We start from the raw sequence: 16,330 nt of genomic DNA, 5'->3' as shown, positions 1-16,330 counted from the left end.
TCTTCTGCGAACAAGCCTTTATTGTACAGCTCTCTTGAACAGGGACAGGGGACCCCGAGGGAGGAAAAGGCACTGCTTATATATGCTTAGGAGACTCGTGTCGCTACCCAATTGGTGCAAAACCCAAGGCCCAATTTGCATGCCCGAGAATGGGCTGTGGCGTGCTTGGCTCATGCGACTTTCGTCCTTGGTGGACAACAGCTGTGCCTGTTGACTCACTCACAGGAATCGCCCCATCGTTGGGCTTTGGGCAGCTACTAACAGACAACAGCTGTGCCCTGCTGACTCACTCACAGGAAATCGGCGCCATCTTTGGGCGCGGTACGGGCGGCTACCAACATTTGTTCATTATACCCATATACATATACACACATACATGTGTATGGATACACATAGGCTCCCTCCACACACACACTAGTATATGAGTTTGTGCGGGAAAATGAAACATAAAACGAATCATAAAGATCGCTTAATAAACTGTTGGAACAATGGGGTAAGACATAAAGAACTGTGTGAAAAGCATTTTTCGTGAGCCAAATTAAATGCCAATGACAAGAGCACCACCTTGAAAAACTGACTAGAGAAGAAGTTACGATGTACCTAATGGCTAGCAGGAACAGTTTTTCTTTTTTTAATTAGGAGCCAAAATAATAGAGTAAAATTATTTTCAGTTTGAAAACTTATTATAAATATTTCTGGGTTAAAACAACAACAACAACAAAGAAGTAACAACAAAAATAACCCAAGTGGGGCCTGGGGACACACACTGATAATTTCAGCACACCTAAGGCTGACAAAGGATGATCTCAATTCCCAAGATAGCCTGGGCTACATTGCAAAATGCTGCCTAAAAACCAAACAAGACAACCACCACAACAAAAACAGACAGTGACAAGTGGAAACTAAGTTGGTACCATGTATGTCGTTGGATTAAGGCTATTCATGTATGAATGAAAGACCCCCCCATGAGTCTTAACTCAGAGCTGCAATAGGCTTGAACGAGCCCAGGCACGCCCAGATACCTAGGGCCGAGTCACCGTTAAAACTAACAGACCATAAAAGGAAAGGAATACAGAACAGACTAGGAATACCGGCTCTGACTCACAGGCCAACTGGCAGGAAGGGATAAGCCCCTAGCCCCCGACATTCAGGACGTCCCAGCCCGCACGTACTCTCTTACCACGTTACAACCTCATTCGAATATGATTCAAACCTGCCAATGTGTGTAGCTATACCTTATTACCTCATCGTGTGAAATAACCAATCATATGTGAACATGTCTATATGCCTCGTTTAAATCCACCAATCCCCATAACTATGCATCTGCTTCTATCGCCCTTCTGCTTCCCCAAACCCTATAAAAGCCCCATGCTGGAGCTGCTGGGCGCACAAGTCCTCAAGAGACTGTGTGCCCGCGGAGGCCTGTGTTTTCAATAAACCCTCTTGCTGATTGCATCCGAGTGGCCTCGGCTCGGTCATTGGGCGCTTGGGTCTCCTCCTGAGGGAAAGGTCCTCTCCGGAGGTCTTTCATGGTGAACACAGACAAATACGTCAGCTTTAACAGTTTTACTTCCATGTACACGTGTGTATGTGCTACATGTGTGCCAGTGCCTGAAGGGGACAGACATGGTGGTCAGATCCCCTGAAGCAGGAGGTACAGGGCGTTCTGAGATGCCTGCCACAGGTGCTGTGTTTTATAAAAAGATAAGGAGAGAAGGAATATGCTTGGTGGACGAGTAGTCAGGTGTGGGGGAAGGGGGTGTCTCTGCGGGCCCAGGATGAGGCATCCGTTCCCCCTGAGGCCCCTGAGGGACCATCCACATGGTGGTATGGTACAGAATAGAGTTTACTCATGAGGAGGGGAGGAGAGAGAGAGAGAGAGAGAGAGAGAGAGAGAGAGAGAGAGAGAGAGAGAGAGAGAGAATAGAGGAGTAGAGGCCAGCCATGAGCATGTGGAGAGAGAGGGGGAAGGGGAATGTGGAGAGGGGGAGCAGAGTAAGGGAACAAGGGTAGGAGAACGAGAGAGAACGAGAGGGGGGCGAGCAGCCCCTTTTATAGTGATCAGGCACACCTGGCTGTTTCCAGGCAACTGTGGGGCGGAGCCTAGACTAAATGCTGGCAACAGGTGCTGAAAGCTCAGCTCAGAGTCTCCAGACGAGCAAGAATTCCACACCTCCCATCTCTCCAGCCCCCAAGGAAAACGATTTCTGTAGAAAACAGGTACAAGAATAAGAAAAAATGGGCTGAAGAAAGGGCTCAGTGGCTGAAAGCACATATTAGGGTTCCTCTTGCACACAACCTGGTGTCAATTCCCAGCACCCACATCAAGCAGCTCAAAACTGCCTAGAACGCCAGCTTTATGGAACTGACACCTCTCTCTCATCTATGTGAAAACGCCCACACATGCACACTGAAAAGATAACTCACAAAGTAAGTTCAGAAGGAATCCAATACAGTTTAAGAACTGTTTAATCTCACTAGGAGTAAACAGAAACATAACTCTAGTAAGAGTTGGGATCGGCGTCAATTTAAGTTCACCATGCTTGGGATGGACCCCAAGGCCTTAACGGACTTAAATGAGTGCTCTAATATTGAGCTATGCATCCAGCCAACAGTAATTTGTAGGCATAATGTTTGTGACCACAATAAAAAGATTATCCTTGTATTAGTTGAGTGATGACTTCTCTCTCCGATGTCTGGTTTCAGTCCTGACATGGCATTGTACTGCTTATTCTGAGTAACTCCTGCCTCACTGTTGTGTCAGCATTGTCCCCCATTGATTCTTTTTTTTTTTTTTGGTTCTTTTTTTTTGGTTCTGGGGACCGAACCCAGGGCCTTGCTTCCCCCATTCTACCACTGAGCTAAGTCCCCAACCCCCCCCCATTGATTCTTTGACAAGTCAATAAAAGCTGATCAGCCAATGGATTGGACAGAGGAAGGTAGTGTCATCTTGTAGTGGGTCCAAGAGGCCTCACTGGAAACGCACCTGGAGCAGAGAGGGGCCAATCAATACTAAAATTGCAAGTATGGAATTTTAATTGGTAGGTGGACAGATTAGCTCAGAGGACTAGAATAGATTAAGAAATGTTCAGCTCTGGGCTGGAGAGATGGCTCAGCCCTTAAAGGATAGGCTCACAGCCAAAAATATAAGAAATGCTCTGGTCCTGTACTGTAAAGCTTATCAAATCCATCTTGTAGTCCCTTTCTCATTTATTTTGGAGCTTGTCAAGATAGAGAAAAATTATCATTTTTAAAATGCTAATTTTAAAATTGGAATTAGAGTTTTAGAGATGAGGACCATCTCCGCAGCGGACTTGACAACAGGCAGGAAGGCATGCAGTCAAGTATGCAGCCAGGAGGGCAGGCAGCCAGGCAGGTAGGTAGGTATGCAGCCAGTCAGGTATGCATCAGCTTTATTTGATGACAAAGCCAATTGGTGGTAAGGAACAGAGGACAAAAGGCCTCCCACACACTTGTAGAAGAGTGTAAATGTGGCAATTTGAAAGAGAATGGCCCCCATAAGTGCATATATTTGAATATTTGTTTCCCCAGACAGTGGAACTGTTTGGGAAGGATTAGGAGACAAGGCCCTGTTGGAGGAGGTGCATCACTGGAGATGGGCTGTGAAGTTTCAAAAGCCCATAGCTAGCCAAGTTAGTTCCCCCTCTCTGCTTCCTGCTTGTGGACCATACTTAAGCTCTCAGTTGTTGCTCTAATGCCATGCCTGCCTGCCTGGCTGCATACGTACCTGCCTGCCTTCCTGCCTGTTGTCATGTCTGCTGCCAAGATGGTCCTTAACTCATCTCTGAAACTATAATTCCAATGAACTCTGTCTTCCATAAATTGCCTTGGTGATGGTGTTTCTTCTCAGAAATAGGAAAGCAAGTCATACAGAAGTTGGTGTCAGAACCTGGCTCCTTGTTCTGACAGCCTAGATGGGCTGTCTTGGGAGAAATATTTGAGACTTTGGCCTAGGAAAGCACTTAAATGCTCTAAGCAGGGTAACAGGCCATTGCAGTAGGAGCCTGGAAGACAGTAGTGCTGATGTGGATTGTGGAGACGAGGCTCAAGAGATTTGGGAGGGGAATGATATTAAGCTGGGATGGAGGCCATTCCTGTGATCTTATGTCAAAGGATGTGAGCATTTTTCCCCTTTGTCCTAAGAGTATTCCTAAGGCCAAACCTGGAAAGTTCTGAACTAATATCACTGGCAGAGGAGATTTCAAGACAGCCTAATGTTGACCCTGTTGCATGATTACCAGTGCTCATTCTACTGTGTGTCTACAGGGGAAAAGAGCAAGCCAGTAAGCAGCACTCCTCCATGGCCTCTGCATCAGCTTCGCCATCAGGTTCCTGCCCTCCTCGAGTTCCGGTCCTGACTTCCTCTGTGGTGAACTGTGATGCAGAAGTGTGAGTGAAATCAATCCTTTCCTCCTCCCCAGGTGTCTGTCCATCATTGCATTTCATCGTGTGGCAATAGGAACCCCTAAGACAGAAATTTACCACACTTTCTGCAGAACAAGGGTACTAAGATACGGATTCCCTAGAGGAATACATCACCAGGAGCGACTGGTGCACCACGGTAGTGTCAGCAATTCGGCCTGGCCAACTTACAAAAGCCAGTGCTAGGATTCACACGCTTAAAGGAGAGGCTGGGACAGTAAGGTAGAAGATGAGCAATGTGCAGAGTTTAAGGTGGTAAAGGTGGGTAGTCTGGAAGGACAAGTGAATGGAGACCAAATGGGAATCAGCGGGGGAGGGGGAGACTCGGGGAGATGAGACAATGTAGGGGAGAAGTCATGGAAGTTTCTAGATCCGAGCCAATGTTTGATTAAGTAACTACATTTCGTCTAAAGTTAGAGAAGCTTGCACTAAAAGTGTGACACCTTTTTCTAAGTTATGCCTCAGTAAACTTGATGCCTAGGAACAGCCCACACAGGTCTAAAAAGCCGGTTGAGTGGGAGGAGGTGCTTGCCCACGGGGTGGTCAGACTGGGTCTGCAGCTTTTAATTTTCCAAAGCCTACTTTTCACGATGGTTCTTAAATGCTTTGACCTCCCTTCTAGTGAAAGAAAGGATACAGGGGACGTGGACCTGTTTAGAAATGGTTCTTTTGGAGCACATCCCAGCTGTGTTGTCAGGAAGTCAGCAGCTCAGCTCGCAGGTCCGCAGCTGCAGCTCAGGACACTATCAAACCCTTGACGTAATATTGACTCCAGGTCAATAGTGTCGGGATGGCAGCAGTGGTGGCATAACCTAGCAGAGACAGCCAGGCCTCAGCCGAGTCAGCACAACTGAGCAGGAGGGTTTCAGACCAGCAGGGATGCCAGGAGAAGTTCTCTGCTGTGCCTGCACAATGAAGTGAAGATCAGCGAAGACGCTAGACCGAGAAGCATTGCACACTTAGCAGCCCTTAAAAAAGCTATTCAGTGTCCCTGTCTATACAATGTCTATACCCAACCTCAAGTCTTTGGAACCATCAGGCAAATCCTTATTAATACACAAATACCTGGCTACTGCCAACCAAAAAGGGGGATACTGGTAGTTAGCACGCCAGGCCTATGACAGAGGCTCCTCCACTGGCTTCATCCTTCCCACTTAATGTCCTCATGAACATATATGTATGTGTATGTGCCTGTGCGTGTGTATGTGCCTGTGCATGTGTATGTGTATATGCATGCTTGTTTTAAATGCATATGTATTTTTAAGTGGCTTAACTTATGACTGTTACTGCAAAAATCTCATCCAAACTCTACTGTGTAGAACGTGGCATTTTGGGTAACCTTATCTGGTCATACAGCCAAGGCTCTAGAATAAACGGTCACCCTCTTTCAGGTGAGAGTAGTGACTTTTGTGCCCACATTCTTCCTGCCGAGTTGTGAAGGTATGGGCGTGTTGTTTGTTTCAGTTTCCATTTAGCAGCAAACAGCTGAGAGAGAGAGAGAGAGAGAGAGAGAGAGATCAGGCAGGAGGTAAACAGATAGGTGGAGGGCAGGTGCTTAAACTTCCTATTGATTTCAAACCTCCAAGAGGAAGCTGACCCTTTTTTTTTTTCTTTTACAGCCCCTCCCCCCTCCCCCAAGCTGACTCATTTCAAGGGGCGGACCATGACCCTATTGGTTCACAGGCAAGAGTTTCTCCTGCTTGCCTCAGATTTAAGTCACTGTCTAAGTAAGCAGTGTGCTATCTACCAGGACTACTCGCCTGCTACCAGGACAGCTCATCATGTGGGGTTAGTAGCCCCTGGGTAGATGGGAACTGGCCTGCCTGACCCAAACCCGCCAAGAACTCACTGCCATCAACAAATTCTAACCTTCTCTACCTCCCCATCTCTCCCTAGGAGAAATGTTGGGCGCTGCTATAGGAGGAGGTTTGTTTCTTGCTCCAACTGGTGAGGGGGTGGGGGGTGTGCTTTGAGGTGGGTGCCACTCCCAGCACTTGTCTGCTGCCGCAATCTGGGGCTGTCTGGGTGCAGGGCAGGAGCTACCCTTACTCCAGGGATGAGCTTAAGGTTTCCTGTGCAGCTGCTCCTCCGGGCCTTATAGATAATGAGCAGAAAAGTAGATGAATGTGGTGAAGGCTGGGACGGGGAGCTGATGAGACCTGCCGGCTTGTTTTCCCCTCACACCCACAGGCCCGGTGAAGGATGATGCTTCTCAAGTGTCACTGCCAGACAAGACCATGGCTCTGTCACATCCTCCACTGACCTCTTTGCCTCCACCAGGCTCCCTGCCCCTCCCTTCCTCTTTTTCTTGGGACCCCTTTCCATGCTCCTTAGAATAGAAAGACCGCAGAAACAGTCAAAGCATTCACGGGTGGGTCATTTCCCTGAGCCTCCCTCACCGAGCTCCTCTCCCTGCAGTTGTGGCTGTGGCAGCTGCACCCGTCGTCCTGTCTGCCGTGGGCTTCACTGGGTCAGGCATTGCAGCTGCATCCATAGCGGCCAAGATGATGTCTGCTGCAGCAGTTGCCAACGGGGGCGGAGTCGCAGCAGGAAGCCTGGTAGCCACACTACAGTCAGTAGGTAAGTGTCAAGCCAGGCAAGTTGACCCGAGGCTAAGCCAAGGACTGTAACTGCCTTCCTAACCCTACAGTCCCACCTTCTTATGTGTTCTCCTTCTGTTCCTACCTTCTGGTTCATTCTGAGTGAGGTGGGAGTGTGGCTCGGGGGTGAGGGGTGCTCATTGGTAGAGCCGGAAGGAGCCTGGTGAATGTTACTGGAGTTCTGAATCTTTACTACCTGGCTGTCTTCCTCTACTGAGTCTTTTCTGTCATGCTATGGCGGGGCGGGGCGGGCGGGGGGGCTTCCTGCATCTGGCTTTACCCACATCTATCGTCTCCTCTGGTCAACTTTAAATATCTCTGTCTAGAGCATAGACCCGGGGTTCAGACAAAAAGAGGTGGGGTGTCTCTAAGCTTCAGGCCACTGCCTGTCACTGCCTTGTCTTCTTCCCAGGCGTACTTGGACTCTCCACATCAGCCAACATCATCTTGGGGTCTGTTGGGGCAGCCATAGGAGCTGCCGGAGCCTCAGAAGCCTCCTAAGCACAGGAGCCTCCAATGCAAGATTTGATCTTAGGAGGTGACGTCTCCACCAGTTTAACCCTCGATGAAGTCAGAGAATGACGGAAAAATAAAGGTGGTTTGTTGGTGTGGCTCTTTGAATCATGTTGTGGCCTGATAGTTTCATGTCTTCAGGCTTTCGTGCCAGCCTCAGCCTGGAGATCAGAGGGAGGGGACAGGTTGGTCAGCACACAGTCAGCAGGCAGGGGGTTTTATGTGGTCCCTGCAGTAGTGGAAATCTGTGTGGAGTGGGGGCTTTTTGGAGTATTCGTGGACCACACTTTATCCATTATTCAAGGTCAAGTTGACAAGAGGATTCTGTCATGAGGCAAAGGTGAGAGGTAGCCAGGACCATTGACCTGAGAACTCTGAGTCCTTCCTCATCAATGGCTCTGGATGTCCAGGGCTATGAGCAGCCTATAACTACCCCCACTGTACTTCTGAGAGGCTGGCAGGAAACCACCAGGGAGTTAATTCACTGGGCTCAGCAAATGCACTGGTACCTCAGGAAGGAGAGGGAGTCAGAAACAGTCACCAGCATTTGTAATGGCTATGCCATGGAAAGGAGACACAAATTCCTGCCTTACATTCTCTGACTGCACCTTCACTCAAGGCCGACAGGCATCACCCATGTGATGTATTATGCAGTGCTGGATAGGGTCCACACTGACACCTTGAAGTCTTGAGGCAGGAGGATACATTTGAGCAATCTCTTATTAGTTCGGTTCCATTTATAGCCTCAAACCCTTCTAACTTCCTAAGTTTCTTTCTAAAATTTGGGGGTGCCTGAATGACAAAATCAATGTTGGTTGCTAGCTGGCTTTCTGGTGTTTGGGTGTAATGGAGTGAACAAGGGATTAGGTTTACACAGGCGTTCTGGGAGCCCAGTGTGGGACTCCTGGGACTCTTGGGTTTTCCTAGCAGCTGTTTTCAATCCTTGTAGAAGGGCTTGGCAAGACCTGTTTAGAGCCTCCTTATCCTGGGCAGCATTCACGGCTCCGTTGGCTCACACAGATTAAACCCATTCTAACTGGGCTGCACTGTCTGGCAGTGATATTTTGCCAGGCCCAAGAGTGGTTTGTGCTTGGGATTTGTGGGCATTCATTCTAGGCCAGCTGGTGGGTATAAAAACCTCACTCTTGAAGAGACGGATGAGGGTCTAAGGATTTTCAGAGAATGGTGGGTTTATATGGATCACTGCTTGAAAAGGTGACATAAATCCGGAAAGGGAGAGTGGGACCCTTTGGGTCTTAGGACACTGCTGTGGTGGCTGCTTTCTTAGAGGGAGAATGAAGACTATGTCTGTCCCAGGGAAATCCCTCCCAGAGCCCCCAAAGCTAGAGCCACTCTGCATGTGAGGAGTGTAGGTGGGTCCCGATGGGAAGAGACTATCTCTTCTCCCCTAATTCACATGACTGTTAAATTATTTCTTCTCTTCAAGCACAGCCTAAAGGGAAATTCAATTTTCTTAGTCGGGCTGTGGAACAGAAGTACAGGCCGAGATTTTGCAGTGCTTTGGGCCGCCATGTGTCTCAGACAAAGGTTTTGATCCAGGCCACCAGCAATAATCCCTGAATACATAGTGGGGGTGTTGGGGGGAGGGGAGCTCTAAATGCAAACCAGGCTCTGGCTTTGAGATGAGTGGCTCAAAGGGTGCCATGAAAAATTCCTCACGGGAATCGAGCAAACCCCATCCTGGCTGGCATCCGAGACGTCAGTGAGGTCAACTCCTCATTTAGGGAGGGGCATAAGAAGGAGGTGACATTCTCAGGGTTATGGATCAGTAGCAGGGCAAAGAGCAGCTTCTGTTATGACATTTAGATTCACTACAGCTGAGCACACTCCTACACCATGTAGGTCTGAGACAAGATGGCAGCAGGAAGGGTGGAGCCTGACCCACCCCAAGCCCAGGTAGCAGAGAGCTCAGGTTCCCTACTTCTACTGTGCAAGCATCACACAGGAAGGGAAACAAGAAGATTGGCAAGCGCTTGGTTTTATTTCTTATTTCCACGTAGGCAATCTGTGATAGTAAATTGTCCCCTGGGGCTAATTAATCCCTCTCCGGATTAGAGAAGTTGAGTGGCGACACCTCTGTTCCCATGTCTGCCTCCTCTCTTGCCTTGGTTTCCAAGTACAATTATCGGAGGAAGGAGTACAAATGCTTATAGACACCCATCACACTGGCCACGACGGCAGACCCTGTAGAGCCCACGAGGACCTTAGATGTCATGGAGAGTCCAGCAGCTCCTGGGAAGACACAGACGATGAGCAATAGGAGAAGGGGTGAAACTTTGAGGTCAGAAGGGGTCAGAGTTGCCAGGACCATTCAGGATGGTCTGAGACGCAGGGTCTCCACCTTACCCCCCGCTACCTCCCAAAGCATCTAGGATCCATGTCTAGCATTGTTATTTTGCAGGGGAAACTCCATACACTGACACTAGGTAATAGTCCAGCTAGGTAACATTCCCCTCTGCAGGGAAAAGGCTGAACCTAAGGGGTGGATTAAACCCGGGTAAACCATCCTGCAATCCTTCTCTCCCTCCTCCATCCCCCTCTGGTAAACACCAGAAAGAAGGGAAAGACAAAACAGAGTGGGCTGTGACCTGTCCTCCCTCTGGTCCTCCAGCCAAAACACTTACCAGCAGACTGCAGAGTGGCCACCAGGCCACCAGCTGGGACTCCGCCCCCATTAGCAATGGCTGACACAGACATCAGCTTAGCTGCTAGAGAGGAGGCTGCAATGCCTGACCCAGTGAAGCCCACGGCACTCAGCACAGGTGGAACAGCAGCTACTGTCATGGCTGTGGGAAGAGGAGTTATGTCAAGTGGGCTTGGGAAGAAAGATCCCCCACCCAATATCCTTGGGTAAACCTGGAGGACTTCCTGGTGTCTAGAGGAAACATGGGCAGGAGGGGGCTGAGCCAGGGCATCTCCTCTCTGTATCTCTCAGGAGAAACCCTAGAGCAAAAGGAAGGAGCAAAGGCAAGGGCATCTCTGAATTCAGTGCTGGTCGTCAGGATTTTGCAGGGAACAGGAGGAGGAGCAGGTCCATTCATTGAGTTGAGTTCTTGCCTGGCTGATTGGCAGGACCTTCAAAAACTGATTATTGAGTTCAGTGTCTGTCTTGGTCGAATGCTGGGATAAGAGAGCAGCCCTGAGTAAGTGTTTCTACAGGAGAGCGTCTTGCCCAGGCATACATGGAACCTAACTGGAGTGACTGGAGGAGGCATCCCACAGTCCTGCTGGGTCCTCACCGGGCATGTCAGAAGCCATCAAGCTGATGGTGCAGGCAGAGTGTTGGCCCGGATAACTGCTGCTTGTCTGGTCAGGCATTTTAAGCTGTTACTAGGAAACTTGCTCCTTGCAGTTAGTACTGTTACAAGGGAACTTTGTCCTATGCTGTTTGTACCGTTACTAGGAAACTTTCTCATGCCCGATTGACTGCATATTCTGTAATGTTCTGTGCTTCGGTGTTCTTAGGAACCAATCACGATAGATGCCAGTTAGAACTGCTTTGTCTGTGTAGTCTCTAATAGCTGCAGCCTGAGCCAATGTACAGCTTACTTTTTGCACCTGTGTATGAGCCTTTATAGATTTTCTCAATTTAAGTTGCCCTGTGTACAGACCTCCACATAAAAGGAATGTCTAAACCAATATAAGAAGCCAACTGGAACAAGACTACCACCTTGAGTAGGGGTCAAATAATGTTTTAAGTTCCAAGTCTTTCCTGAGAATTGACATCCTACTTGGTAGAAGAAGCATGACCGTGGGTAACTGATGTCCTGGATGACAGGCTAAGACATGAATGTTAGGCAAGGCCAGATTCCTCCCACAGTTGACTATCCATACCCAATGGGAAAAGGATAAATGTACAATAAAGACAAGTCCCTAAGGAAGACCCCTAGCTCTAAATCCTGATTGGTGAAATAACTTGGCACAGATGTTTGTGGACTTCCGTCTGAAGAGCTCTGTAGGATTATGGCTTAGGGTAGCAGTCAGCTCCTGAGTCTGGTCTGAGGCCATGATCAATCAGTCCTGGGGTGAATGCTCAACACACTAGCCTTCTCTGACTGAGGTCAGTGGTCATGTGGTATTTCAGGCGACTCCTGGACCCCAACACACAGTCAATCTTTGTACATTCCAAGTTCCTTTCCCCTTCCTAGAGCCCCCTTGGTAAATACTAGATGGGATAAACAGTCCCAATTTTCTCTGTTAGGAGCGCAAAAGAATTCAAACCATGCACCAGGTCACAGGAGGTGGGCACCGGAGGAAGATATGGCCTCTCCTGCCTCTACACCACTACACTCCTTCCTTTTCTCTACTTCCTTCTTTCAGTCAGTTCCCTCATCCCATCTCCACCTTTGCCCCACTACCTCCGGGGAAGCCTACTGGGACAAGATGGGGTGTGTCCTGGCTCCATGCTTACATGGAGAGTAGGAGGGGAACCTACACCCATTCCATGACATCACTTACCTCCCCCAAGCATGGCGACAGCAGTCTTGACTAGAAAGGAAAAAAAAAAATCCTGTGAGAACAGTCACTGTCCCCTACCCTATCCAGCTCACAGGGAAGAATGAGCCCTGTATGTCCTTCCCTAAGAGAGAGACCCAGCACATATCTCTGCCCTGAGCAGGTCCTGACCGCTTGCCTCTAGAGAACTCAAGATGCTTCAGATAGATCTTGCATTGTCCTTCCTTCATCTGCCTGTTTGCTGTTTTGTGGAGAAGTCTGAAGTTACTTTTCTTCTCCCCCTACCACAGCATGGTCCTTTCAAACAAAGCAAAGCAAACAAACAAACAAAAACAAACAAAAAAGCGGGAGGCTTGGGGTACAGGTTGGTAGTAGGAAGACTGCCCTGGCTTCTCTGAACAAAAGGAAAAAGAACAGTAGTCATGTAGGTATAGAAAGCATATGTAGCCTCCCAGGGAGTACAGAGTACTAGCACTGTAATTTAGGACTGGGGCCTTGACTGATGTAGGGATGGTGACAGGGTACAGGCAGCAGGCAGGTAGTCATGATGCTTTTGAAACTCAATCCCTACCCCCAGTGACCCATCTTCTCCAATAAGGCCTCACCTCCTAATCCTTCCTAAGCAGGCCCACCAACTAGGGACCAAGCATTCAAATATCCAAGCTTCGAGAACCATTTTCAGTCAAACCACAGTAGCTAACATGATGGATTCTTTCCCTCAAGACAGGACTACTAGCTGATTTGAAGTAGGGTCAGTGTTTGCTAGTGCTGATTGTCAGACGCATTCCTTGGCCCCACACAAGGCAGCATAACACATGGGCTCAGTTCCCGACAGTGTGAGCCACTTAGGATCCTGAACTCTACAGTCATTGGGGCCACATTGAATTCTCTGAGGTTCAAAGGGTCAGAAGTTCAAAGGTAACCTGGAGAATTCAGCCAGGTCTTCAGTGGCCTCGGGTAAAAGGTAGGGGAATGAAAACCAGACTTGCCCAAATCAGGTGCTGAGTGGACAGAGGTTAGAAGACATCGACTGCTCACTGGTACTGGCTGACAAGCAGGAGAGCAGGTTACCAGTCTGTCTGGGAACTGTTTGCATACGGCCCATGAGACAAGAAGGTCCTCCCCTAAAAAGGGGTGTTATCTGTCTGTTTGCCAGCATGCTGGACGCCATTCATGACCACAGGGAGGGCCTAGACTCTTGTGGGTCCTCAGAACTTCTGCCCTGGGCCTCTTCCCACCATCACTCCCACACACATGTTGATTGTACAACTCTGAATTTCTTTTCTATTTATTGTCCCTGGCAGAAGGAAAAGCCCTACAATCCCTCCTGCGCAGGACCTTGGAAGAGTGGTTCACACTGGTCAATAAAGAATAAGATTGACAGGTATGGTGGTGTCCACACTTTGAGCAGTCAGAAATTAGTCAGAAAGATTGTCCCAAGCTTAAGATCAATTGTCGTGGGCTATATCCATAGTGCTCTCTGAGCTAGCCTGGGCTATAGATTGAGTCCTTATTCCAAGAGAGGGGGAAGGGGAGGGGGAGAAGAAGGGAGGAGGCTGAGAGGGAGAGGGAAATGGAGAGAGGGAGGGAAGGAGGGAGAGGGAGAGAGGGAGGGAGGGAGAGTAAGAGGGAGAAGAAGAAGAAGAAGAAGAAGAAGAAGAAGAAGAAGAAGAAGAAGAAGAAGAGAGAGAGCAAAGGAATGTGAGAGGTGGCTTGTCATAGTTCTCCATGTAGACCTGGGTCCCAAGTAGGATTGTCAGATGGACATGCAGGGCCAAGTTACCTCCAATGGGGCAAACAGCCAAGGCGGAGGCAGGGAGGCCAGATAAAACGGTGCCAGCCTTCAGTGCTCCCAATGCAGATCCAAGTGCAGAAGCTCCAGAGCCCAGTGTAGTCCGGGCTAACAAGTTGAGCCCTAGAGGGTGAAAACATAGATCAGAGAGGGGTCAGAAGCCCCATTCAAACCCTCATGAAGAAACTGCTGTGGGGGCTGAGTGTGTCTGCCCTGGGTGACAGAAAGGAAAAGAAGCTACACAAAGATTCTGTATACATTTAGAAGGCCTGATCCTTTATTCTCTTCCAGAAACAGTGGTGGGTTTTTAAGAGCCTCGTTCTCAGTGTGAGGAAAGCATCGGGAGGACCTAACGTTATCCATTGAGAATGTTGTATCCATTGCCCCTTCAGTCAGGCAAATGATAAAGAAAATCTCCACAGCAGGCTGGAAATTTGGGGCTGAGAGGGAAGATTTGTGCAGGGAATAAAATAAATAAAAACAGAGAGGCCTTCACAAGCTGGAGGAAGGAGAGAACTTTAAGTCCATACCACGGCTTGTACAACCCAGCTGGACCAACAGTTCCACAAAAGGTGAACTCTGGTGGGGAGTCCAGGAGAACAGATGGGAGGGACCCAGCTCCAGACCCCAGGCCAAAGTCTCAGAGGAAGACCCTATGAAGCATGTAGGTCTGAGTTTTCAGGGCCTCAGGGCCAGCCTCATACACTAGTCTGGTCTCCCTCAGACCTTTCTCAGAGACAAGACTGTGTTGGATGTGAGACAGTGGGCAGCTCTGAGGTCAGGATGCCGCACGCTCCATAACCGCCCCCTCCCAGTCCACTTTCCACCCGTGGTCACTCACCCTGTGAGCTAGCTAGGATGGTGCTGGATACCGCCCCTCCGGCTTTGACCACGGCCACTGAAGATGCCACCTTGGAGGCAATAGAAGCCACCAGCGTACCTGTGCCAGACAATGCCATGGGGACCGGTGTGCGTTCCAGATAGGAGCCAAACCTACGAAAAGAAGTGGAGCTTTGATGAGGAGATTGGAGACCAGGAGCTCCAACTTGGAAACACTGAATGGCTCCAGGCTGGGTAGAGAGGCCACTCAGAGGTGGCAGGAAGCAGTGGGCTTGGCCCCAGCCTTAAGGTGCAAGATCCCATTCAGTGAATGTGATTTCCTCCAGGGCAGAAGGCTCCATAGCAAAGACATTAGGGCACCAAACTGGCCACACCCAGCTGCTTACAAAAGGCAGGCTCTGACTACATTACTTACCCTTAGAGCTCACTTCACCTAGCCTCTAGGCTGCAGGGTCTAGTGGGGCCTGGGGTCCCTTCCTTCTAGGAACCCACCTCCTGTTTGGAGGAGACTGAGGTGCATATTTTACATATCAAAGCAGACCCAGCCTCCAGGTTCTCCCAGTACCCCTCAGTTCCTCGATGGCATACCCTGCCCCAAATCCTGAACTGTCCAGCCCGGAGGCTGGGCTGCTCCTCCCTCAGGTTTCTTCCCTGTATAATTCAGACACTTTGGTGGCTAATTGTCTCTTCCTCAACTTCCTTTCTCTCTTGGTGCATGCACATTTTTCTCTGTCTCATCCCCCTCCCCCATAGTAACTTCCCTGAGCTTGGTCCTTGTGGCCAGTGATCTTGCCTGAGAGCAGCTTCCCGATAGACCTGCCTGTATATAATCTAATCTGGCTTGAATTGTCTCATTCTGCCAGCTCAGGAAAGATAACCTATCACCTTTAAAGATAGGTGCCACTGTGAGAGCTAGACACTCCCCTTTAGCCTCTGGGGATTTTTGCCTCCTAGGTCTAGGGTCATCTGAATAGGGTCTCTGTGCTGGCCCTACCCACTGAAGATTTCCTGAGGATCCCAACACACACCCCCACCCTCACTACAACCAGAGCTGGATTTGGGATTTGTTTCTGCAAAATCCAGTTCTTCTCAGGGTGGAAAAAATCCACTGTGGTTGAAGAAGACATACCCAGTGATGTAAGTGAGAGGATGAGATAGGTTTTGGTGTCCCAGTTCCCTCCAGGCCTTAGAAGTCCACTCTGGGTGAAGATACACCTAGTGACTGAAGACAGCCAATGAGGTAAGTTTCCATTTCCCCAGCTCTCTTTAGGAATGACAATAAAAAACAGTGTCTGCAGACAGCCAATGAGGTAAGTTTCCATTTCCCCAGCTCTCTTCAAGCAAGACAAATCCACTCTGAGTGAAGATATGCCCAGTGATGGAAGGCAGCCAATGAGAGGTTTCCTTTTCCCCTGCCAGTGCCTGAAGGCAGCCAAGGAGAGGTTTCCTTCTCCCCTGCTCTCTCTAAATCCTGTTTGGTTTGGAAAGAATAGCTCATCATTCTTTTACTGAGTGCTAATGTGTTTGCAATGTATTATGAAATATACCCGTGATTTTTTTCCCCTTCCAATGACAGTGCTGCAGGAGAAACTTGAAGTAATAAAAGTGAGGCTATAAACATTTATTAATAATGTTGCTTAGGGGGTTGGGGATTTGGCTCAGTGGT

At 49.0% G+C, this 16,330-nt stretch overlaps 2 protein-coding genes across 2 annotated transcripts; one reads left to right on the top strand and one right to left on the bottom strand.

Moving 5' to 3' along the window:
• The first annotated feature begins 6,101 nt into the window (after nucleotides 1-6,101).
• Nucleotides 6,102-7,664, top strand: LOC116905868 (interferon alpha-inducible protein 27-like protein 2A). The gene is made up of 4 exons (XM_032908857.1): nucleotides 6,102-6,231; nucleotides 6,340-6,369; nucleotides 6,862-7,023; nucleotides 7,456-7,664. Exons 1-4 carry the CDS (start codon nucleotides 6,225-6,227, stop codon nucleotides 7,542-7,544), a joined length of 288 nt encoding a protein of 95 aa, XP_032764748.1. The 5' UTR covers nucleotides 6,102-6,224; the 3' UTR covers nucleotides 7,545-7,664.
• Nucleotides 7,665-9,539: 1,875 nt separating this feature from the next.
• On the bottom strand, nucleotides 9,540-15,927 carry LOC116905373 (interferon alpha-inducible protein 27, mitochondrial-like). The gene is made up of 6 exons (XM_032908311.1): nucleotides 15,794-15,927; nucleotides 14,666-14,817; nucleotides 13,816-13,947; nucleotides 12,036-12,065; nucleotides 10,202-10,363; nucleotides 9,540-9,809 (listed from the first exon to the last, which is right to left on the bottom strand). Exons 2-6 carry the CDS (start codon nucleotides 14,781-14,783, stop codon nucleotides 9,700-9,702), a joined length of 552 nt encoding a protein of 183 aa, XP_032764202.1. The 5' UTR covers nucleotides 14,784-14,817; nucleotides 15,794-15,927; the 3' UTR covers nucleotides 9,540-9,699.
• Nucleotides 15,928-16,330: the final 403 nt, after the last annotated feature.

This window comes from Rattus rattus, chromosome 7 (genome assembly GCF_011064425.1).
Source record: "Rattus rattus isolate New Zealand chromosome 7, Rrattus_CSIRO_v1, whole genome shotgun sequence".
Classification (NCBI taxonomy): domain Eukaryota; kingdom Metazoa; phylum Chordata; class Mammalia; order Rodentia; family Muridae; genus Rattus; species Rattus rattus.
Note: the sequence above shows the minus strand (reverse complement) of the source record. Positions and strands in the feature narration are given on the sequence as shown.